This window comes from Terrapene carolina, unplaced genomic scaffold, assembly GCF_002925995.2.
Source record: "Terrapene carolina triunguis isolate 2854851 unplaced genomic scaffold, T_m_triunguis-2.0 Scaffold33911, whole genome shotgun sequence".
In the NCBI taxonomy this organism is placed as follows: domain Eukaryota; kingdom Metazoa; phylum Chordata; order Testudines; family Emydidae; genus Terrapene; species Terrapene triunguis.
In genome coordinates, this window is record NW_020698262.1 from 10,278,989 (window position 1) to 10,304,075 (window position 25,087).

The 25,087-nt window shown below is 40.8% G+C and overlaps 2 protein-coding genes across 4 annotated transcripts; one reads left to right on the forward strand and one right to left on the reverse strand.

The window, feature by feature from the left end:
• Positions 1-1,267: 1,267 nt before the first annotated feature.
• LOC113409639 lies at positions 1,268-8,532 on the reverse strand. 2 transcript variants are annotated; one of them, XM_026663784.2, is made up of 5 exons: positions 8,467-8,532; positions 6,533-6,606; positions 4,549-4,713; positions 2,362-2,493; positions 1,268-1,543 (listed from the first exon to the last, which is right to left on the reverse strand). In XM_026663784.2, exons 2-5 carry the CDS (start codon positions 6,603-6,605, stop codon positions 1,407-1,409), a joined length of 507 nt encoding a protein of 168 aa, XP_026519569.1. In that variant the 5' UTR covers position 6,606; positions 8,467-8,532; the 3' UTR covers positions 1,268-1,406. The 2 variants fall into 2 exon arrangements, with proteins under 2 accessions (XP_026519569.1, XP_026519568.1); XM_026663783.2 differs by having other exon boundaries at positions 4,549-4,716.
• A 101-nt stretch (positions 8,533-8,633) lies between these two features.
• LOC113409638 (ER membrane protein complex subunit 8) lies at positions 8,634-23,420 on the forward strand. Of its 2 annotated transcripts, none has more exons than XM_026663781.1 (5): positions 8,634-9,148; positions 17,555-17,631; positions 21,836-21,968; positions 22,514-22,608; positions 22,930-23,420. In XM_026663781.1, exons 1-5 carry the CDS (start codon positions 8,924-8,926, stop codon positions 23,087-23,089), a joined length of 690 nt encoding a protein of 229 aa, XP_026519566.1. In that variant the 5' UTR covers positions 8,634-8,923; the 3' UTR covers positions 23,090-23,420. The 2 variants fall into 2 exon arrangements, with proteins under 2 accessions (XP_026519566.1, XP_026519567.1); XM_026663782.1 differs by having other exon boundaries at positions 8,638-9,148; positions 21,899-21,968.
• Positions 23,421-25,087: the final 1,667 nt, after the last annotated feature.

Below are 25,087 nucleotides of genomic sequence, written 5' to 3' on the forward strand. Positions count from 1 at the left end.
GAAAAATCCAGCAGCTACAGGATGTAGAAAGTGATCCCAGAGGTGGCTCACTCCACAATGCCATCAGTACTGATCAAATATCGTGATGTGTTATGGGGCACTTCCCCCTGCCCAGCTGGACACACTGTTTTTACATCTAAATTACTTCACACGTTATGCCATTGCTGCAAGAGAAAGGGTGTGAAGCTGGAATGCATTCAGACCAAGTTTAGGTAAATACAAAGGGATTTTAGGTAAACAGCTCATTCCTATTGGATAAGGTATTACTCATTTCTGAAAACTTTAGTGTTGCTGACGTTCTTCCAGAGATGAAGTGATCCATTTATATGGTCACCCTCTAGGATGAGAGGCTGACTAAGTATTAAATGTGTATATTGAAATATAGTCCTCGCCACATCTTGGATATTTCTCTTCTCCCTCAAGTAAGTTTTGTTAATTTGCATTAAAAAAAAAAAAAACCCAACACAGTCCAGGCCCAAGCACAGATGAGCTAATGGCCTCTCCTTATCCCACTTTATTATAAACTTCCCCTGCCCTCCAAAAATGACAGTACAAGTGTGGAACTGACCATGGGTCAGAATGAAAATGGAGGTCAGAAGCTAGACAGTGAACATTCTCAGCCAAGTTTCCTTTAAAAAAAAAAAAGGGGGGGGGGGGGGGGGGGAGAGGGAGAAATGGAGTTAGATTGAAATTTGTCAAGCTACTGTGTTCTGCATAGTGAAATTCTATCTGTGGGATGAAGCTAGCTTCCAGGAAAGCTGCTGTGGGCTGTGATCTGCTTGTACTGAATGCAGTTTAGATCTTTATGTAGCCATACAGATTTCTGGCTGTGCAACAGAAACACTTTAGATATATTTTCTTCAGACTGTTTCTGTTAAACCCTTGCAACAAGAATTCCAAATGCTTTGTGCTAATGAAAGATAAATCACCACTTAATAGTGGGATTTCCAGGGCCAGTGGCTTAGATAAAATCACTTGGTACACAGCAGCATGAAACTTCACTATTTCAGTAAAATAAGTTAGGATGAGGTCATGTACTGGAGCTTTTTAACCTGCATTTTTAATTTTTGTGTTATTCTCTATAAAATAAGACCCCCTAACTTAAAAATAACTGGCAACACAGGTGTATCATTCCCCTTTACTGAACCCATAATGCTGTACCACAACCCATGACAATACAGTAATACTTAAGACTTCGCCCCTTAGCAAATTGTACTAATCATTACAGCCTGCACAACTGAAAGCATTTAAGATCAATACAAGAAACTTTCAAGTAAACCAGACATTTATTAGCATTTATATTTAAATGGAGTTTGTTCCAGTACATAAGCAGTGAGGTCACATGTAGGTAATGGAATCATTTCAAATTCAAGTGGACAGCAGGTCCAGTAATCCCAGGAGTGATTTTACTTCTTCCATTCGTTCTTGTCGTAGTCCCATTTGGCTGAGAAGCCCTCGATTGGGTTAACTCTCATATCCAGCATTCTCTTGGTCTGCATAGCCACCCATTCCTCAGAGAGGGTGTGAGGAACAGGACCATAAACTGCAATTCAAAATTCAGTTGGGATTTTATTGTGACACAATGACGTTCAATGCCATCTATTTGATCTCATGAAAAATGCACTTTTATCAACTCAAAGCTGATAATGCACATTAAAAGACCCATCCAGTGAATAAGTCCCATAAAATCTATTTAGTTTCCTGCATGAATTCTAAATGTCCAGTTACGGATTTGTTGCTTGGCGAGGATGCTGTAAGAAGGGGCAGCCTTCTCCCGTACCTCACCTTGTTAGCAGGGAGATGCAAGAGGAGTCCTGCCAACTCACTGTTGTGGGTGGTTCAGTTAGCCACTCTTAACTGCTCTCTGTGATGGAGGTTATCTTTGGGAGAAAGGATCTGAGCTGGGCAGTTCTGAGGGTTAGAGGAACGCTAGGAGCAGCCAAGCATGTTGAGAAGGCTTGGACTGGAGTCTGTTATACGATTCTTCATTTTCTTGTAAATAAAGCCAGACTCTCAGAAGGGGGTGAGTTTTGATTCTATAGTGTGGGGACTGTGTTTTGAAGGAGGAAGGGAAAGCTGTGTGATCACTGGTACACGAATATGGTTTCCCCAAGCACATCTGATTAAGATTCCGGGATGGTTAAGCTATTTACCTGCTTAAAGCCAATAGGAAAGAACCTTGTAGAAACCAGTATGGCTTAAGGTTTCAGCATTTCCTAAATCACAGTGTCTATCAGCATCATGCAAGATTTGGAGTTCTAAGCACAGTTTATAGTAGGAAAACTTTTTTTTTTAATTGAAAATAGATGAGCTAGTTTGTAAGATTAAACAACATGTTGTTCTTACATGTTGTTTACTTACCATACAGTCTCTGCCAAATGACAATCAAGGCAGTGAAGCCGAAGAAGAAGAGCATACCACCAATAACAGTCTTCCACTCGTTTGATCCCCTATTCATTTCAGCAAAGGTCTCACAGAATTTGATACGATACACTGAAAAGGAGAAAGCATCAGTCTTTTTTACTGCATTATTTGTAAGCTACACAAAAGACTTCTCCCCTGAGTTTTAACAACTAGCACATGGCTCCTGAGGCTGAACATACATCTTACAGAAACTACAGTACATTTGTTGGAGTCTATTAGGTTTTTGGAATATTTTTTAATCACTTATTTTCCTCCACAAGTTTATAGATAGTGGAACCCAACTGTGCCACATCTATTTTAATCCCCCTTTTCAAACAGTTTATTGAACGGTATGAATCATTCAGCTTGGCAAAGAAGTGGCTGAAATCCTTGTGCATGAGGACTGGGGGGTGGGAAATATATAGAGAGAGGATACAAATTTGTAGATCAGATCTAAATTGCACAGAAGTTGTAATAGCTTTTCAGTTCGATACCATCTTCCACACAAAGATCTCATGGCACTCTACAAACGTTAAGCTTCATCACACCTCTGAGTTAAGATACTATGTTTAGCCTCACTTGTAGATGGGAAAGTCAAGGCACTAGAGTGATTGCATGACCTTGCCCAAGGTCACAAAGTGAGTGACAGAATCAGGAATAAAATCCAAATCTCCTGACTCCCTGCATGGTTCTTTTGTTTTAATAGGAATGGTCTCGTAGCTAATCTGGGGGTTGAATTGCATTTGAAGTTTTTTAAAAGGCTATTTCTACTCTGCTAAAGAGTCTTCGTTTCATCCGTATTTAAGGTATCTTGAAAAATATCATTTAAAGTGCTTATTGCATATGTAGAGAATCTTCAGAAAGACAAACATATTACACCTTACAATGTTGAAGTGACACAAGACTTATGCCACTGGCAAAGAGGATATGACAGTACACATTGTACATACATCCCAAGCTGTTGGGAATCCTCACAAGATACCTCAACACAGACTGGTATAAAGTTACAGTTTCACCTGCAACTCTAGATGCCGGTGTGTCTAAGTCTGAGCTTTAGCCAATAATGTTAAGGTTTAATACTTTATTAATCACAGACTAAAAGTATGCAAATATTTCAGTTCTGTGCAGTATACTTTGCAATTAATAGCAGCTGCTGTTAGCAACAAGCGAAAACAAATGATATTTCCAGCCGTTTCCCCATCATCGAATAAAGAATCATATAATGTAATTCAGCTTTTTTAATGACATAAGCAGGGGAGTTGAGAGGTGTTAATGTTCTCCACTACCCAGTGTGAAACCTGGGTTTCACCAGCTTCCCTCTCCTTCAGCCAGCAACTTAATTCTGTGGGAGTTAAGAAGTGCCTTTGACTGCTGAGCAGTCATCCCTCCACCTGAAGGATTCGGACACACAGATGGTAGCTGCAAAATGGGTGTAAAGTAGAAGGGGGGAGGAAGCAGAAGCTTCTAAAGCTCTAAGGAGAGCAAGAGGATTCTCAGAAAGCCAGAGTAAGCAGTAGGGCAACATGCACAGCTTGATGTCCTTGACTATAGCATACAGCCTAAGCTCATTACAGCTTAAGTTGGGAATCACAAATGAGCAGTTATTTCGGAGCTCTTAAGAACAGCTATCAGTTGGCTGAAGTAGTTGGGACACCCCGAAGTGAAGGAGAGAACTTGTAGGGTGATTCTGAAGTAACCCCAAGACACTGCATCTACACCACTATTTGCCAACAGAGTTACCTCTATACAAACTCTACCATGGGGCCTTTATCAATGAGTTTAGGTATCAATGTGTACCACAGGGGGTTAATGGCAAGCCTTTGAGACAATTAGGACTCAGACTGCTACCGCAGATGACTGATACTGCGATCAGATTTGGGGAGCGGAGGGGGGGGGGGGGGAACGACGACTTTTGCATACAGAAGAGTTCCAATCACTTCAATGGGGCTCCAAACTGACCCAAGAGTCTCTACCCACACAGATCCATTTGCAGGATGAGGGCTTAAGACTAGAGAGTTGGAGGTTTCCTTCTTTGTTCATCTGTTTCCTAAGAGATATCCATCAATACTGTATGCACAACAGACCAGATTACATCATCCTCGGCAGTAGGGTTGTATTTTATTTTTCAGTGCCCTGAGTACCTACATCCAACCTTCTCATCAATGGAGAGGGCACTCCATGATGCCTTTTCCTTTTCTTTCAGTGCTTTCTGCTCAGCAGAGAGATTCCTTACGTATTCCAGTTGAGGCAGGGGAATGTCACGACGATCAATGTAATTTGGAAGACTGAAGTCTTCCACTTTCGCAACACCTGCTTAAGAGATAAGAGAGAGTCAAATGCACATATGTGCAGAAGCCAAAAGTACCAGGAGAGCATACCTGAACTTCTAAGGTTAAAAAAAATGCCAAGTAAGAAGTTTTAAAGTTTTAAAGAGAAATGCTTCGGTCTGATTTTTTTAAACTACTATTGTTACAAGAAACACCTAAGATTACTATAATTTAAAGATTAAAAGAGTAATTCTTTATTCAATTTGTGTACTGTGTGTGTGTATCACAGCATCAAAGGAGAGATTTATTTATTTTTTAAATACCCATTAGTAAACATTTTCAGACTACAAAAATTGGCAAAGGGTCTCAGAGGAACTTGTAATACCTGAAACTAACGTCAACTATTTTTTCCCTCCCAAAATTTACTCTATTTAAAGTTGACAATCTTCCTTTAAATATTTAGAAAGCCCTCAAGTTATATTTTCCTACACAATTTCATGCAATTACCCTGTCTAGGTTCTATTAATCCAATATCCTTCTAGGGCTATTATAGTTCTGTGATGCCATCTACTGGTGATGGCACAGATCATCAACTAAACTTTCTTGCTACTGGACAAGTAAAGCCTGGTCTACATTAGCAAATTAGGTCACTTTAGATGTGTCAGGGGTGTGAAAAATCCACATCCCTGAGTGGCGTTGCTAAGATAATAAATATAAAATAATAATATGTGGAGATATATCTGTTTCATAGAACTGGAAGGGACCCTGAAAGGTCATCGAGTCCAGCCCCCTGCCTTCACTAGCAGGACCAAGTACTGATTTTGCCCCAGATCCCTAAGTGGCCCCCTCAAGGATTGAACTCACAACCCTGGGTTTAGCAGGCCAATGCTGAGCAATCCATCCCCCAGGCCAATTTAAATCCCTGTGTAGACTGCGCTAGGTCGACAGAAGAATTCAAGTGCAGCTGTGCTGATGTAGTTTTTTAGGGATTGTCTACACTGGCACTTTACAGTGCTGAAACTTGCTGCGCTCAGGGGTGTGAAAAAACACCCCCCCCCCCCGAGTGCGGCAAGTTTCACCGCTGTAAAGTGCCAGCGTAGACAGTGCACCAGCCCTGGGAGCCTAGCTACGCCCCTCGTAGCCTCTCCCAGCGCTCTGCCGCAACTACACAAGCCACGTTAAAGCACTGCTGCGACAGCACTTTAACGCTGCCAGTGTACACAATTCCTTAGTGTAGATAAACTCTAAATCAGTGTGTCTCACCACTCCTTGATTTGGTTTTTGCTGCCTTGTTTTCACAGTTACTGCTTGATATTTGCATAATATCCCATCATCTCCAAACACACTTAAGTTTGAAATGCCCAGCCTGTGCTGGGTCAGTAAATAATATCCTTAAAGTACCAAATTACAAAAAAGATTCCCAAATAACGGTGTGCTGCCAACAAACCACATTTGGCTCTCATAGAAATTGCTGTTATAGCAGAGCTAGGTCTGTGTTCAGAACAATTACAGATCTCAGTGTACTTTTATCTCAAGTTTTCAGAGAAATTTAATATTGCTCAGCGTATAAGAACATGGATAGAGGATAAATTGCATTTTTAATGGCCATAGTTACAAAAATTCTTTAAATGCAATTTTGTGATCCTCTTGTGAAGTGTTTCCAAACACTTTATTTAAAAAAACAGCTTCTTCTGTTAAGAGGACTTTCCAGTCTTTGCTATTTGTCCCAGTGATTAGCATGGGCTTTATAAACACTTGTTTTTACAAAATTTAAAGCTGCTCATAATGGGTGATTTAAGAAGAGGCACATGAAAGGTTAAGTTACTTCTGCAGTCATATTTAAAATTAAACAAGTTACCTACCATGTCCTCTCAAGCAGATGGAGGTGGAAATGGCACGCTTGCCAATTAGGCTAAATGCCCTAGAAGCCAACATTCTAAGGGGAGAAAAGATAGAAAATTGCCAGTTAAAAGATGTCAGATTCATAGATACAATTGGAAGAATGCTGTCCTCCATCTACTAGAATATAACAAAGCAATTGAAGACGGATGTGTTTTTTTCCAGGCTTCTTCTCCTAAGGAATCACATAATCGCCAAAACCCCCTCAACTCTTTCATGACCTTTCAACAAACCAGGGCTCATGGGCAGACAGGGTGATAAGAAGGAAAGAGATTTCAGATGCAATCTTGGAAGGGGAAGTTACAAATAATTAAGAATATTATTTCAATAGTTGCAAAATATACCCTAGCCCTTTGTGCATGGAGTCATTACAAGACCTACTAGCAACAAAAAAACTAGATTTTGATTGACAATGGAACAAGCATCAAAAAAGGCATAATGCCAATGGTCACCGTGAAGATGAGTATTTAATATATTTTGCCTGTGTTACTAAAATCACTTAAAAATAATTTAAAAAATTCTTTCAGCTTTAGTAACTTTATTTTTCTCTCTACTTTTCATTCCTCGGCTTAACTAATGAAACTAGATCAGTTAGTTTCAACCTTGTTTACAGAGGTTTTTGCACTACCACTTTGCACTACCAAGATGCTGCTGTTTTGGGGGTTTCAATTCTGTAGGCAAATAACATTTTGAGGAGAATGTGAGGAAGACCTCTTGACAAATCAATAAGATACATTTAGAAAAAGCCTAGACACCTTATTCAGTGCTTCCCAATGAATCCTAAATACTGTATAGTTAAAGGCATTGGTTCAGGCCAGATTTCTCAACCTCTTCATGAGGTGAGTCCTTATTAAAAGTTTTCATGACCCCCTTACATTTACTATAAAAGAGTAAACAAAATATTATAATATGCCTATATAATTTGTGTGTGTTACAAGAGGCTGACAGAATATGTGACCTTGAAAGGTAAGGGTGTATGGGGAAGTGGAAGGGCTAGCTTGTCTTTGAATTATTGTTATAAAATTTTCAATGCTGTCCAACACCACTCCCCCTCCCTTTGCCTCTTGTGACTTCCTGGGGGGTCCACAATCCACTGATTGAGAAACACTGATCTAGGACTAAATTAAACATGGATTCTATGTCTGACTATGACTCAGACTACGACTTTAGTAAGTTACAATCTCTGGGATGCTTCTGTTGGGTAGGGTACAAACACAAACAAAAATTCATTCATGTTTCCAAAATGCTGGGATACTACAGTAACGGGAGCACGGAGAAGGCAATAAATTAGGACATCTCCTGTCTAGCAGGAAGCTCTCTGGAGCAGGGACTGTGTGTATTTTGTGTCCTGTCCAGCACAGATCAGCATTCAATTATTAAATCCTCTCTTCCTGGTAGGGACCTCACCCCCACCTGATTAGGACTGAGTTCCCAGCTCGATCTCCCGGGCCCGGCCTCCCACAGAGCTGGCTCTCCAGCGCCACTCGGCCTCTGCCTCGCCCCCTCTGCCCGGCCCAGCGGCGAGCCGATCCCGCCAGCGCACGGGGAGCCCGACTGTTACCTACCCGCAGGGGTGGGTGGGGCGCCCTCGAGGGAAGCTGGAAGCGGAGGCCGCAGGGCCTGTGAAGCGGGACAAGACAAGGGGGGCGGAGGGTCATGGGGCACTTGGGGTGAAAAGGGGGCCCCCACCCCCTACATGGCCCTATAACAACCCCAGGCCCCAGCGTGTCCCCTCGGCCAGACAGCGCTCCCTCACCCCCCCCCCCCCCAGCTGCCCTTCCCACCCGGGATACCCCTCCCCCACCGAGCTCCCCTCCCCCACACCGGGATAGCACCGGGCGGACCCTCCCCCCTGTCCACGGAGGCGGAGTCTGACCCGGCCCAAGGCCTTTCTCACCCGCCGCTGCCAACGACCTGGCGACCGTCCTCTACGCGGCTGCCGCGCCGGAGACGAGAGAGAAGCGAGGCGGAAACGCTCTGGCGCACAGCCCGCCGGGATAGCGGAGGAGCGCGCTGCGGCTGGAGGGAAATAGAGAGCGCCGCGCCGCGGTGCAGAGTGGGACGTCGGCGGACTTCCGCCCCTTCGCTTTCTCCGGGGGCGCTTTGCGACCGCGCCGGGCGGCTGGGGAGCGCTTTGCGGCAGCCGGCGGGGAGAGCGAGGGCGTCGCGTGCGGAGGACTGAGGCGGGAGCCGGCATCTTAGGGGCCGCCCGGAGGAGCCTCACGCGGCCCGGCGGGGAAGCCCCAGCGTCCCCCCCCCTCCCGCCGCCTATGGTGCCCCCCACCGCGCCGTGAGGTGAGGCGAGGCGGGCGGAGCTGGGGGCCGGCCCCCGCGGCGGAGCAGGGCGCCCCAGGATGAAGCTGACCACTCAGGCCTACTGCAAGATGGTGCTGCACGGAGCCAAGTACCCGCACTGCGCCGTCAACGGGCTGCTGGTGGCCGAAAAGCAGCCGCCCCCGCCCCGCAAGGACCAGCAGCCCCACGGGCACCCGCAGCCCCACACCCTGTTCGTGGACTGCATCCCCCTCTTCCACGGCACCCTGGCCCTGGCCCCCATGCTGGAGGTGGCGCTGACGCTGGTAAGGAGCGAGAGTAGCACTGGGCCCATCGTCAGCGCCCTCACGGCTCCCCTAGAGCGCGAGACAGGTGGGGAAACTCAGGCAGTAGCTTCAGTGATTTCCCCCCCGAGATCGCGTGTCAGATCAGTGGAAGGGCTAGGGATAGAGCCCGGATGTGGAAAGACTCCCTCAGGCAAAGCTGAAAGGGGGAAGACTCGCATGTGCGCCCGCACAGGTCTACAAAGACACACACCACTTTATGGCTGAGACCCACGGAATGGTCCCAAAACAAAAAGGGTCCTGAGAGGCCTGTAATGGCCAAGTGAGATCTACTCTACCTCGCAGAAGGGCTTGTCGACTGAGCCGTGGAAAAGCAGGAGTTCATGCAGACAGATGCTCGCCACTGTCCGCACTAGAGTTTTTCACTGCTGAAAACTGCCCCAGCTGAAAAGTACAGCTCCTATTTTGCTAGTGTAGACTTAGTGCTTGTCTGTAAGAGGAAGTTGACAGTTATAGCAGTATAATTATACCAGCATAATTCCCCAAATGGACACACTTATTCCAGTTTACCCCTTCCAAAGTGATATAAACTAAACTGAAAAAGGCACTCATATACTGGAATAAGAATGCCCACACAGCAGGTTATACAAATATAACTAGATTGGTTTAAATTCACAACTTTGCTTTTACAGGTATAACTTTCCCATGTAGACAAGGTCTGCCTCCTAGACTAGAAAAAAACCTAGGCTTTTAAAAATGTTAGCTAACATGACTTGAAACACCAGTTAGCATCTAATGTAACACCTTTTAAATCGTGTTACTAGTCATGTTGTAAACAGGTGTTAAACTTTGTTTACATGCTACAAATGGTATTTTAAGTCAAGGTAGGTAATTCTTAGGTTGACAAGGTGGGTGAGGTAATATCTTTTATTGGACCAAGTTCTGTTTGTGAGAGACAAGTTTTCAGGTTTACACAGCGCGCTCTTCTTCAGGTCTGGGAACTGTACTCAGAGGGTATGTCTACACAGCAAAGAAAAACCTGCTGTGCTCCAGCCCGAGCCTGGAAGTCTACACAGCAATGAAACAACCCCACAGCCTGAGTCAGCTGGCATGGGCTAGCTGCAGGTTTTTCTTTATTGTATAAATATACCCAAAGTGTCACAACTAAATACAAGGTGAAATAAATAAATACTATGTAAGTAGTTAACACATATTGCAAGGGACCATTCAAGGTGAAGTGGCCAGTGATATGGGGAGGCGGTTAGTGGGTTATAGATTGTTTTAATAAACCATAAATCCAATGTCCCTATTCAGTCCATGGTTCTTAGTGTATAGAAAAGTTATGAATTTAAGTCCCCAGGCTCGTCTTTTGAAGATGTTGTGTAGATTTCCTTTGAGGATGAGGAATGAGAGGTCAGATATAGAGTGATAGTTTTTATCATTTTTCTGTGTGTGTTCATTTGAGAATGTAGTGATTGTCTCATTTCACCCACATAGTTATTATTGGAGCATTTAGTGCACTGAATGAGGTACACCACATGTTGTGATAGGCATGTGTGGGACCCATGGATCTTGAAAGATGTATTGTGGGTGGGTGTTGATCATTGTACCAGTGGAGATATGTCTGCAGGTTTTGCATCTGTTGTTCTGGCAGGGTCTGGTGCCGCTTTGAGTTGGTGTGTCCTGGTCTGTGGGGAGAGAGCTCATAGGAATTGCCAGACTGGATGAGACCCAAGGTCCATCTAGTCCAGTGTCCTGTCTGACAGTGGCCAGTGCCAGATGCTACAGAGGAAGGAATGAGAACCTCACAGTAGGCATATTTGGGATAATCTGCTCCCCATATTATGTGTTATCCTGGTCTCTAACAGAAATTGGCTTCAACCATGAAGCACAAGTTTTAATATCCCTTCCAAAATCTATTCTTGTGAATTATAACTTTGGCTATTCTTGATATCCATATAAATATCCAATCCCTTTTTGAGGCCTTTTAAATTCTTGACTTCAATGACTTCCAGTTTAATCATGTTTACGTTAAAAAAGCATTTCTTTCTAAAAATGCACCAGTTTTTCCTAGTCAAGACAGGGTCACAGAAACTAAAGAAATACATGTTTACATAAAGCCTGATGTGGTTAGAGCACAGGACTTGGACAGGAGATGAGGGTCCTCTTCCTACATCTGCCATGGATTTGCTGTGACACCCTGGGTAACTCAGAACTTTTCTACAGTAAGGAAACTTCTACTGGTACAACTGGTGTAGTTATGCCAAAGCAAAGCCCTAATGTATATATGATGCACCGGTGCAAAGTAGGGATTATACCACAGCAGTGTACTGTGATTTAATCCAATAACATGCCAATGTAGTCACATTTGTGTGAATTTCTTTCTGTAGACAGGGCCTAGTTTAACCCTTCTGTGACCTTCAGATGGGTGAACTTTAAATTCATTCGTGTTTTTAAAGGGTCCTAGGCTCCTTGGATGAAAGGTGTTATTGAAGTACAGTATAAAATGTTATACTGTATTTTTTAAGATGTGTGGTGGTTATAATGTCTTTAAATCAAGATTGGATGTCTTTTTAAAAGATAGGATTTAGCTCAACCACAAATTCTGGGCTTGATACAGGAATTACTGGATGAAATTCTCTGGCCTGTGTTATGTAGGAGATCAGACTAGACCATAACAGTCCCTTTTAGCCTTCAGATCTATGAATAATGTGGTTGCAAGCAGACTGAGCCCTGGTCTACACTGGGGGGAGAGGGTGGGGGGTGGTCGATATAAGTTATGCAACTTCAGCTACGTACTTAGATGGACTTACTTAGATGGACTTACCGTGGTGTCTTCACCATGGTGAGTCGACTGGTGCCGCTCCCCCGTCGACTCTGCCTGCACCTCTTGCGACGCTGGAGTACAGGAGTGGACAGGAGAGCGCTCGGGGGTCGATCGCTGCCCACCGGGTAGTGTAGGCATACCCTGACACCCACCATGACTAGCTTTAAGGAACTTTTGCTCAGGCATCATTAGTTTAAAACAAACTGAAATTGTGACTTCCCAGATTGCCTGGTACTTTGATGTGAGTGTCCCACATTATATTGTTTGTATTGCACTGGAATATACTGAGCTAATATTTTAGGACTGATGTATGCTTGTGGCTTTCATTCTATTAAATGTGTACCTCTTGAAGTTATACTAGTCATCAAAAAATATAAATGAAGTATCAGTGTTGATAAGCAAAAGATGTGACAATGCTTAAAAAACAAAATAAGGCTCAGCTTTCAAACATGGGTGCCCAGACACGGATTTTAAAATACCTAAATACACAGATTTTGGCCCAGTCCTGCAAGCTGATACATAAGGGCAGATCCTTGTCCCTGTGTAGAAGCCAACTGACTTCAGTGTGGTTCCATGTGGGTATAAGGGTGCTCTCACTCAGAGCTCCATGATTGGGGCCTTAGATGCTTAGCTACAAGCAGCCAAATTTGAAAACTAAGCCTGTAGTAAGAGAGAATGATGTCTCTTAGTTTTTAAAATGACTGGACACAGTCGTAGAATGTCTAGTTACTGGAGGCTGAAACAGCAAAATTTAGACAAAATGAAGGGCCGAAGCCTTTTGAGAAACACCAGCTCTGTCTAAATGAGCTGAACTAGGCGACAGTTTGTATATTTGTTCATTTCCAGTGATTAATTGGTTTAAAATATAGGTAAGTACTCAATTCATACAGATTGCTATATAAGTAAGTCAGGCTATGTCTATACGTACAGCTCTGCAGCGGCGCAGCTGTACCGATACAGGTGCTCCGCTGCAGCACATCTGGTGAAGATTCTCTATGCTCTGGTGAAGCGCTCTCCCATCGGTTGCAAGCAACAGAAGTTATGTTGGCGGGAGAAGCTCTGCCCCCAGCTCTGCTCCTGGCCCAGCTCCGCTCCTGGCCCTAGTCACATCTCTGATTCTGGTCCCGGCACCCAGGGGAGTCTGGACAGATTACATTACGAGTAAGGGGGGCGGGGTGCAACATAAAAAGTTTGGGGACCACTCCCTTAGAGCAGGGGTCGGCAACGTTTGGCACGCGGCTCGCCAGGGTAAGCACCCTGGCGGGCCGGGCCAGTTTGTTTACCTGCTGACGCGGCAGGTTCGGCCGATCGCGGCCCCCACTGGCTGCGGTTCACCGTCCCGGGCCAATGGGGGCGGCGGGAAGCCGCGGCTAGCACATTCCTCACCCGCTTCTCGCTGCCCCCATTGGCCCGGGACGGCGAACTGCGGCGAGTGGGGGCCGCGATCGGCTGAACCTGCCGCATCAGCAGGTAAACAAACTGGCCCGGCCCGCTAGGGTGCTTACCCTGGCGAGCCACGTGCCAAACGTTGCAGACCCCTGCCTTAGAGTGTGTAAGTCTCCTAAGTGCAGTGGAGTGTTTCAGTGTTTGGCCTGTATCAGAAGCATTGTTTTTCTGGAGTTAAGATTCTAAACTGTTAGGAAGGGGGCCTTGTTTTCTTAGATCCTGATCCTACAATGTGTGGCATGCAGAGGGACTGCTGCAGCCCCATAGAACACAGCTGACTTCAGTCGGGGCCCTATGTGGGCAAGTAGCTTCCAAGCTTTTTTTAAAAACAAAACACCTAGGAGTTTATGGATTAAAGCCCCAATCCTGCAAACATGCTGGGAGACTGCTGTGCCAAACCTTTTGTTGTTTATATTTTTTATTTGGAGATCCTGGAAAAATTGGGACACAGTGCAATTACAGTATGATTCAACTATGTAAAAAGGTACCCTGGTCACGGAAGATCTTTTTTTTTTTTTTTTTTTTAATCCAAAATTGGACCCTGATCCTTAATGGGTCCACATGTGAAGCTCGTTATAAGATCTGGGTCTTAATCTGTATATTCTGTTTGTTATACAGCTGAAAAATTGAAATATTAGTACATTATGTAACTTAAACCTTAAAATCCTCAATTTATTGCCTTTTCACTACTTCTTATTTGTACTTGGTTATTGATTTTAAAAGTAAAAGACATGAAATCCCCAACTTTCCCACAATTAATCAATTTTTGCAAGCCCTAATTATAAAGTTCATGAAGATGGGTTGCAAATTACAATACTTGTCAATTTTTAAAAACTTATCAAGAGCCCAAAGTCTCTTTCTCTATTTGTACAAAGGCTAAGTATTTATGTAACAGCTCACAGTAACTGCATTGTAGTGGCTTTTAAAATGGAGGCTGTTTTGCATGTAATGTAGCAATATGAATACAAGGAAAATCCTGAGTTAAGGAACCATCTTAAGTGAACAAGTCAATAAAATTCATGCAGTTAAAGTTGATGTCCTTTTCCAGAAACACCTAGATATCCAAAGGGTCTTGCAGCATTGGTTGAATTTAATGAGGGGATTTTTTTCCCCCCAAGGCCTATTACTATAAACTCTTCCTTGGGTGAATAATCATTACCCTGGAGGTGAATGGATTGCTTATGTGAATGAGGATTTTCTGAGTTATGCATGAGCATCAAATTGAGTTAATATTTCTAAATCTAATTCTTAGTTCAGAGGATACATTTTCAGTGCCAGCCTTGTCCATTTTAAAAAAGTTCTAAAAATGAGTATTAAAGGAATACCAAAAAAAATCCTGTTGATATCAAATGACACTTGAAATGGTGTCATAGCTCAATTTCAAATTACACATGGGGAAAGGAACAAGTACCAAGCCACATGTGTCCTGTAGGCACAACAGCTTTAATGGAAACATTCATAGTGTTTATCAGGCGTTTTCAGCAAAAGGATTGGAAGGAATAAATTTGCACGATTCTTAATTTGCACATTTTGTTTTGAATTTGAAATCAAGTCATTTTTAAAAAGCAGGTTACGAAAAGTTTCAGTTACTGCCTTTGACTCCCCCAGCCGGTTGTTGTAGTTTTACAACCACACTTTTCTTTTTTAAAAAACTCTCTTTCCTGATGTAGTGCAGTTGCTCTCCACTGACTGGTTATACATGAGCAACAGTGACACAGCCTGTATACTCAGGCCTTATCTATACTCGCAAATCTTTCAAAATCCTTCATGGTTGCAGTACTGTGGGTGCAGCTCCACTTCTGGTAGCAATGGTAGAAGCTCTGGGGGAAGATCCTCTTCTAGAGTACGCTGACTTCAGTGGAGCTCTGACAGTTTAAACAAGCTGAAGATCTGCTCCTTGGGTATACTAGCCACTGGCATTTTTACCTTGTAAAGCACTTTGACATCCACAGGTGAAAAGCACTATATAAGAGCTAGGTATTGTTGTTTTTATCACTTGTCTCATGTTGACCTGCTCTGATCAGGATTAGACAACAGGAATAGAAACATCAGTGGCCAGTTGATGGTATTGCAACAATGTGAAATTTAAGGAAAAGTGCTAGTGTAAACCTAGCGAAATTGCTGTTAAATTCAGAAAGTTAACAATCTTTGTTTATAGAACAAGTTTTTTCACTGGGTGAAAGTTTACTTTAAAAAGAAAACTGCCAACTTAAAAGTTACACTTGTTTGAAATTGTTTTCAGTAGCATACACAGTAAAAATGTCAGACAAATGTAATTTTTAAATTGACAGTTTCCTTTTTAAAGTAAACTTGTGTCAGGGTTGCTGGCTTTAGTGCCAAGGTTTCAGCCCACTAGCAATTAAAACTGAAATCATAAACCCTTGAAATGGGGTTTATAATTGCTCCAGTTAAGGGCCAACTGCTGTTTCAATGCCAGAAGATGACATTTTAATAAAACACATAAATCCGTGTCATCCCCTGTGAATGAGGGATTATTCACATGGCTTTCTTCTGCTTAGACAGTTTAATACTGTAATTATTCTACTAAATATGGAATTTTTGATTTACAGGATGCCAAAGTTCAACATCAAATACATTTTGGAATCCATTTTAATCAATCTATTTGGGTTTTTTAAAATGCATAGTAACTGGGGAGGGAAGCACTAGCTGTTTTCTCCACCTCCCAAATTTCTGGATTATCCTGGCCTGATACTCTTAATTGTGAGCAACAGGAATGGTAGATGTGTATTTTCAAAACAACAGAGATAATGGACCAAATTCAGAGCTGATATCCATTGTTTTCCAGTTATTTTTTTCCTGCTTTACACCAGGTTTGAATTTGTCCCTTTCATTCAAAAAACTATATAAATTTCCATAGATTTTTTTTTTTTTTATTTGCATATGTGAAGTCTTATTCATAGAACAAGGGACCATTATGATCATCTAGTCCAGTGACTCTCAACCGTTCCAGACTACTGTGCCCCTTTCAGGAGTCTAATTTGTCTTTCATGCGCCCAAATTCCACTTCACTTAAAAACAACTTGCTTACAAAATCAGACATTAAAATGCAAAAGTGTCACAGCACACTATTACTGAAAAATTGCTTACTTTCTCATTTTTACCATATAATTATAAAATAAATCAATTGGAATATAAATATTGTGATTACATTTCAGTGTATAATATATAGAACAGTATAAACAAGTCATGTATGAAATTTTAATTTGTACTGACTTCACTAGTGCTTTTTATGTAGCCTGTTGTAAGACTAGGCAAATATTTAGATGATCGATGTACACCCTGGAAGACCTCTGCGTACCCCCAGGGATACATGTACCCCTGGTTGAGAATCACTGATCTAGTCTGACCTCCAGTATAACACAGGCCCCCAGTAATTCCTGCATCAAGCCTGTGTTTTGTAGCTGAGCTACAGTATGTTTTTAGAAAGGCATTCTATCTTGATTTAAAGACTAAGTGATGGAAAATCCACCCACCATCCCTTGGTAAATTGTTCTAATGTTTAATTACCCTCACAGGTGAACAATTAAGAAAAAAGAATCTTGTATTAATACAGATCCCCCTAGCAACTGGGGTGATTTGGAAGAATGAGACAATAGAATTTTTTTGTCACATCTTTCAGTTCTTAAATTTAAGGCATCAGTTGCTTTTTAAAGAAAACATTATACAATATAAAAATGTATACATTTTAACACTGTGAACTTCTATTTTCAGCAAAATGGATGCAACTGTCTTGTGAAATGGGGTTATAGTCTCACATCCTGTACATTTCCCTACTTCCCACTGCGAACTAAACACTAACAGAAAATAGCCAGTAACACCTAAAATTTGATTCCAGTGGTTACTCAAGCACTTCAGAACAAATTCTGTTCTTTGAATTTCAGGCCGTACGTCACAATTCAAATATCTTTTTGTTCAACTTAATTTCATTAATGTTTTATATATCTTTTCCCTAATACTTGTGTTTCTTTCTGTGTTGTGGTTAAGAATATTAGCATTTGGTTAACTTCATTAGCAATTGGCTAAAATGTTATAAGGTTTCAATTGCCATTTTATCCTCAGGAAAGATGTATGCTTTTTGGTAGTTTTGTTGTGTGATTTTTCTGGACTCACAGTTGTTTTGATTACTCTTTCAGATTGATTCTTGGTGCAAAGAGAATAGTTACGTGATAGCTGGATATTATCAGGCTAACGAGCGTGTGAAAGATGCCAGGTGTGTCGATGCAATATATCCTCCTGTTTACTCTCTCATGCTGCATTTGTATTATGCCAACAAAAATAATTGCACGTATAATCTGTGAATGTTGTTTAACTTTGACAACTGTCATGTGGTTTCACCTTGTTTCCTTCATACTATTAGATATCTGTGAAATGTCTTTTGTGTGGTCTCAAACCTCCATTTTTCCAGAATTATTCCTATATCGTAGATGTTATAGAATTGTTGGATGTTTCAGTGCTTGCTAATCAGTTTAACTGGCAGATATCAGGGAAATTCACTAGAATTCACAGATCGATTCATGAATCTATAGATCTTTTAGGAACTCATTTTGAAGTGATTTAATCGCTATCAGATTATTTAATTGCCTTTAATTTTTTATGAAACTCTTTGCCAGCTAGTCATGGAATTGTCTTGCAATAGTACACCATGTAAGTAGAGCACAGAAGTCAATTCTTACTCATCACTTCCCCAAGATTACTCTTTAATAACAAGTTGTAAAATTTTCAAAACCAGCAGTTATTTCAGAGTCTGAATTCCATTAAAAGTCATTGGGACTTAATGTACTTTTGAAAATGGAATTTAGGCTTCTAATTCACTCATGCTGTTTTTGTAAATTTTACCCAAGATGCACTCACTGTAAATTAACTATAGAATTGTAACTGCCATGTGTTAATCCTTTTTTAAAAGTAAAGTCCACTGTAAATATTTTACAACTAAGACCAGGGAAATTTGCATCACTATATTTGCATCACTATAACTACACTGATATGTAGTCATAGTGATGGAAGCGCCTAATGTTGTAGACACACTTTGCCAGTGCCAGAGGAGACTTGAATTGTGTGATTTGTAACTTGTACATTAGTGCAATACATCTACACATTGGGGGTTTGTGCTGGTCTAGCTATACTGATGCCAAAATGAAAACACTGTAGACCGCAAATTTTATTTGCAGTCCTGTCAGAAACACTATGCTTTTTGAGATACAGCAGTGACACAATGAATTTGTTGTCCGCTTTGTGTGTCACTGCTGTAGATTAATACCAAGTTACTTAGGCTCTTTAGTTCAGCAAATAGTATTTTGGGGAAAAGCTTCAAAATCACACTCACTCAGATACATCTGCAACTGCATACCTTATCTTAAAACTGAGTAATTCTATATTTTCCCTCTCATTAATTCAGCTCATTAAATAACCAATAAAAGTCATCCTAAGGGACAATATTTTAAGTTTACACATGTATATTGAATATTTTTTCTTCCCATGTTTAAATCATTAAGCTTATCCAGTATTAAGACTAATTAGAGGACATAAATGCTTTCATTTTAAATCAATATTAACATCTTGTTCTCAGTAAAAACATTTTAATTTATTCAAGCCATTTTGTTGGAGCAACATTTCTTCTGGTCTTGAGGGATATCTCCAAATAAAAATTCTCATGTCTCTGAAGCTATCAGAGGAGTTGAGAGGGTTTACCATTTGATCAGCTTTGATTTAGGTGCAAGCAGATTTTCTTTGGAATCTACTAATTCTAACATAACGGGACGGAGTGGGGATTACTTCCACAATACTTTAATACTATATATGCTTCAGTATATGACTTGCTAGAGACGCTATGAATTTTTGGAGATGTTGCTGTTGACTTTCACATTGCCACAAGACTAGCAGGAAATATAAAATAAGGCATTTAAGGAACTCTCAGCAGAGACTCTCTCTGTATATGTACAATGACTAGAACAGTGCCTCTAGACACCCATAATATTAATAGATAAGGGGTTAAATCCTTCTTACGCAAATGTGCCTATGCCTTTTAGAAATTCTAAACTCACAGTGAAGACTGAATCTGCTGAAAAATACAAACTTCATATATCAGTTTGTCTATATACACTCTCTTTCTTTTTATATATATTATAGTCTGTGGAGGATTTTCTGGTGGTCTGCAGAACTGCATTTCTCAGGTGGTGATGCATCTATCACTTATTAAGTTGTGATGCATTCTTCTGATAATAGCACCGTCTGGGACATTTTAAGACTTCCAGAGGTATTTTGGACCAACTAAACTGAAACACACACCTGTCTGCACCCAGCATAGCTTTATTTTGGGTAAATTCAGCTGTGATCAGATTTTCTCCACCAAGGCTAAAGGAGTGGCAAACACAGGACAACAGAACTGAATTCCAAAGTGACCTGAAGGAAGTAAAGCAGCAATTGCTGTAGGCAATGAGGGGAGATTTGGGACTATTAAATGTAAATCTCTAAATGCAGGCAGAAGAAATAAATAGCAAATCTACAAAACAGTTAAATTCCTCCACGGCCTAAATAGCCACAATTATCCCATTAAAGTGAACTTTTCATCTGACTACTGTTTTAATACTATTTGCTCCTGCAGAGAAATTGTGCATTTGGAATATTGGGAATGAAGGGAAGCTAGTATGCAAGAGGATCTGTAGTAGAAGTTTCACACATAATGGAAGTTTAAGGATCACTGCTCTGGACTTATTAGTTAGAGCAAAGTAAATCCATTAAAGACTTCTAGAAACATAAGAGGAGCACATAACTTAGATCTTCCAAGGGAGTGTGTTTTACATGCAGTTGGGTAATTTGGAGGAATATTATGCACTTATTCACTTTAAATTTATGAATTTGTTTGCCAAGATACCCTTGCATCACACAGTGACTGTACCTTTTACTACCTTGTTAAAGAAATATCAATACATTTGCTTACTAGTGGAACTGGGTATTGAATGAGTTTTAGATGTAGATTGGTGAGCAAATTTAGAAATATCCTTTTCCAAGTTCCTGGAAATAGAGCAAAAGATAACCATGATATTCTGGATCTGGTGGGAAGGTTTGGAAGCTGCAAACTATTGGATCCACATCAAGTCTGAGTAAACATTTACTGTCGAATCATGGAAATGTAGTTCTGGAAAGGCCCTCGGGAAATCAAGTCCAGCCCTCTGTTCTGAGGCAGGACCAAGTAAACCTAGACCATTCCTAACCGGTGTTTGTCTAATCTAGTCTTAGAAACCTCCAGTGAAGGGGATTCCACAACCTCCCTTGGAAGCCTGTTCCAGAGCTTACCTACCCTTATCATTAGAAAGTTTTTCCTAATCAATTTAAATCTCCCTTGCTGCAGATTAAGCCCGTTATTTCTTGTTGTACCTTAAGTGGAAATAGAAAACAATTGAGCCCTGTCTTCTTTATAACAGCCCTTCACATATTTGAAGGGTTATCATATCATCAGGTCTACCTCAGTCCTTCCCCCCGCCCCAGGTCTAAACATGCCCAGTTTTTTTTTAATCTTTCCACATAGGTCAGGTTTTCTAAAGCTTTTATCACTTTTGTTGCTGTCCTCTGGACATTCTCTAGTTTGTCCACTTCTTTCCTAAAGTGTGGCAACCAGAATTGGACACCGTACTCCAGCTGAGGCCTCACCAGCGCTGAATAGAGTGGGGCAATTACTTCCCTTGTCTTACATAGGACAGTCCAGTTAATGCACCCCAGAATATTAGTCTTTTTCACAACTGCATCCCATTGTTGACTCCTATTCAATTTGCGATCCACTGTAACCTCAGATCCACTGTAACCCCATCTAGACAGTTATTCCCCATTTTGTAGTTGTGCATTTGATTTTTCCTACCGAAGTGAAATACTCTGCACTTATCTTTATTAAATTTAATCTTGTTGAATTCAGACCAGTTCTCCAATTTATCAGTCATTTTGAATTCTAATTCTGTCCTCCAAAGTCCTTGAAATCCCTCCAACCTTGGTGTCCTCTGCAAAGATTATAAGCATACTCTCTACTCCAGTATCCAGGTCATTAATGAAATATTAAATAGTACCATATCGAGGACTGACCCATGTGGGACTAGATACACCCTACCAGTTTGACAGCGAACCATTGATAACTACTCTTTGAGTACAGTCTTTCAACCAGTTGTGCCACCCACCTTATAGTAATTTCATTTAGACTGCATTTTCCTAGTTTGCTTATGAGAACGTTATATGTGACTGTAGCAAAAGCCTTACTAAAATCAATCTATATCATGTCTACTGCTGGAACACAGCTAAGATATAGATCATGTGCTAAAGAGAGATGATTCAGTGTTTTTCTTACCCTTCTGACTTAGATCAAGTGTAATATCAGTTTAATATCTTGTTCCTGTTTGCTACAACACTGTTTTTCTCATGTCTCTTCTCAGCTCTTATTTCCTACTGGTTTCAGCTGAAATATATAGTACAATTAACTTGACCTTCTTCTGTAGTCCAAACCAGGTCGCTGAAAAGGTAGCCTCCAGGATTGCAGAGGGCTTTAGTGACCCAGCACTCATAATGGTATATAATTTCATTTATCTCTCTTCTGATTATAATCACAATATTGGAATGAGCGTTTAAATCCCATTTCTTGGCTCTGTTAATAGAGTAATGTGATGACTAACTTGCTGAGCCCTCAGAATGCCTTGGGGAGTCCCTTGCAGGGCATTCAAGCAACCCCTTTTGGCCAGCAGAGCAGTTACTGTGCTCTAAAGAGAGCCTACTTCTGGCTCTCCTTGGTCATGGAGAGAGTTGCTGCATTCTGTGTACGTGGTGGGAGAGTAAAGAAGGCATTCTTCCAAAACCTTTCATGACATAATGGCTTACCTTCTCAATGGGGCAAAAGCAATGGTGGGCTACAGTGGAATGTTGGTGGTTTAAAAGAAACCACTTTAGACCATTTAAAAATTGGCACTTCAGAAGCAGCAACAAGATGAAACACTGAATGGGTTAATGGAGGTGAATGGAAGATGCTATGATGTTCAAAACCACACTGTCATTTTTATATCATCTCTTTATTTGGGATCTTGAAGGAAAGAACATGATTTGTTTCTGTTGCATGTTAGGTGGATAACACTAAATTTACGATGGAGTGCACAGAACCTGCCATTCATGTGTATGAGCATCATGAAAACAAATGGAGATGCAAAGACCCACATTTGTAAGTAATATGTTCCTATCTAGGTTGTGATAAAGAGACGTTCCTTTGTGTAAATAGCTGTAAAGAGCAAAATTGTCTTATTACACTTGAACAACATAATATAGAATGACCTGGTAAGTAGAAAACAGGCAATAGTTGACCATGCTTTGAAAGCTTTCTGTTTTTCATAATGTTGAGAGAAACATCTAGCTTATAAAAAACAAAACTCTGTCAGTATTCTGCCTCCTAAGCTGTAGTCACACTGCATAGTGCTTAATTGAAAGAGCTGGTGGAGATCATTTTCCTTGAGAACTATTAATTCCTAGTTATTTTACATTCTAGTGATTATTGTGAAGACTGGTCTGAAGCCCAGAGGATCACCGTATCTCTCTTGGACAGCAAATCCTACGAAACCCTTGTGGATTTCGATAATCACCTAGATGACATCCGGAATGACTGGACAAACCCAGAGATCAACAAAGCTGTCCTACACCTATGTTAGGGAGGCTTCCACTGACTGATTTATGGGCATTTCCACTATGCTGAAGATACTTTAAAAAAATATTTTTGAATGTAAATAGAGTTATCTTCAGTACATTCTGGGGAACGCCAACAGCAGATTTAAAAAGAACGGCATGTCACTTGGAAAAGGTAACGTGCCCATAAGCAGTCAAATCTTTTTAATGAGAATCCTTAGAAGAAATACAAACTGTCAGTTATAGCCATCCTTGTGGATTCCTTCCCAGTTGTAGTGATTGTTGCTATAACCTTTAAAACCAGAACTACTTCTGCTTGTCCAAATTGTTCATATTAAAAAGTTTTGACTAACCTTTTATAATCTTTAGAGAGAGTAATTTTTAAAGATTTATGAAATATCTTTCAAAAATGAATCTTGTCCTTAGATGAGATGTTTTTAAACTCTTTAAGTCACAAATGTATAAACAAAATCCAGTGGTAACTGGTCTTTTGACCTGGTTCTTAACTGGCATTATTATTGATGCAGTAGAATAATGCTAACTGCTAAAGATTGTACTCTGTGCACATATTACATTTGTTCTGCAGCAGTTTAGCATATCATAGCTACAGAATAACATATACTGAAAGCAATATTCCAAATGCTGCAGAGATTCCCAACCTCGCTGGGACTACAACCACAGTTGTTACCTAAGAAATAGTTACAACCAAGGCCAAAACAAATCTTAACTTTATGGTTTGTGAAAAGGACTTAGAGCACAGTAACGGTTTTGAATCCGCTACAAGGTTCTGTAGGAGTTGAGAAAACAAGAGAAGAGTAAAATGCCATCTTGATTATATGCAATCTTTCTATCTGGATTTTAAACAGATACTCTTAATTCTGAGCTGATTCACACATCCATTCAAATAGGACTGAAATGTACCTATCTGTAAATTAAAGGCAACTGATCTGTCTTTAGCATATGGATCAAAGGAACCTTGAAACACTCTAGTTCATCTTAAATCTATATGTTTATCTAATTAATATCTGTTTCTAACAAAAGTTTACCAGTTGATGGGGAAGCTTTATAGCAGAATTTCTTTTGTCATTTTTATATGTATTATTTTGTACCAGGTACACCAAAGGCATTGTACCTTACCTTCTGTCTCTTTCTTTTAGCTATGTTACTATAGAACTTGTAACAACTTAACCTGGTGAACCTAATGAACTTGAAAGGATAAATTTTATATCATTCAACACTTTTTAACAGTAACAACAAATGGAAGGAAAATGCTTTAGCTAACCAACTGCTATTGTAGCTTGTCCCCCACCACCTGAAAATAAACTTGATGACATGGGGAATGTCAATCAGATACTTTGTGGCATCCTTGGTGGGGTTGGGTGAGGAGAGAAGCGGGTAGGGAGGAAAGGAGCGCAAGATAAGTAGACTCAATTACTGACTGCATAGTGCAGTTAATGCACTAACTTGTCTTTGACCTTGAAAGACCTGAGTTCAGTTCTTAATTAGATCAGAAATTAAGAGAATTTGGTCTCTTGCTCATAAGAAGTATTTGGTACACACACATGTTGCAACATAGTTCGCTCAAAGTCTTTTCCTAAGTTCCCTACCAAAACAAACCCTTCACAATGAAGATCCAGATGCAGTATTTATCTCCTAATTTTTTGCTTTTTTCTTCAAACTTTTGAAACTTGTGCAAAAAGTAAGGGATGAGATTTTCAAAACCATTCTTGAGTTGACCTCGGTGTGCTCCTATTAAAGTCGGTGGGAGTTTTACCATTGATATCAACGGGAACAGAATTAAGGCCAAAATCCCACTCTAAAGTAATAGTTGTTATGAATGAGGATTACAGAAATTAGTGCTCCCTTTGTTTCACAGTGATGATAAACTAGTTTGGAGAAGGATGAAGCAGACATCATTTGGGGAAGTAAAATGCTGAATAGTCATGGCTGAACAAGTGTAACTGAAATCTAGTTGACAACCAGCGAAACATGCTGCTATTCCACAGATTTAAATATACTAGCTA

Coding starts and splice junctions, on each gene's coding strand:
- LOC113409639 (XM_026663783.2), bottom strand. CDS start 6,605: ATGTTGGCTTCTAGGGCATTTAGCCTAATTGGCAAGCGTGCCATTTCC. Junction 4,717..6,532: donor CATCTGCTTGAGAGGACATG/GTAGGTAACTTG, acceptor TTATCTCTTAAG/CAGGTGTTGCGAAAGTGGAA. Junction 1,544..2,361: donor CATTTGGCAGAGACTGTATG/GTAAGTAAACAA, acceptor TTTGAATTGCAG/TTTATGGTCCTGTTCCTCAC.
- LOC113409638 (XM_026663781.1), top strand. CDS start 8,924: ATGAAGCTGACCACTCAGGCCTACTGCAAGATGGTGCTGCACGGAGCC. Junction 17,632..21,835: donor GAGCGTGTGAAAGATGCCAG/GTGTGTCGATGC, acceptor GTCTCTTCTCAG/CTCTTATTTCCTACTGGTTT. Junction 22,609..22,929: donor AGATGCAAAGACCCACATTT/GTAAGTAATATG, acceptor TTTACATTCTAG/TGATTATTGTGAAGACTGGT.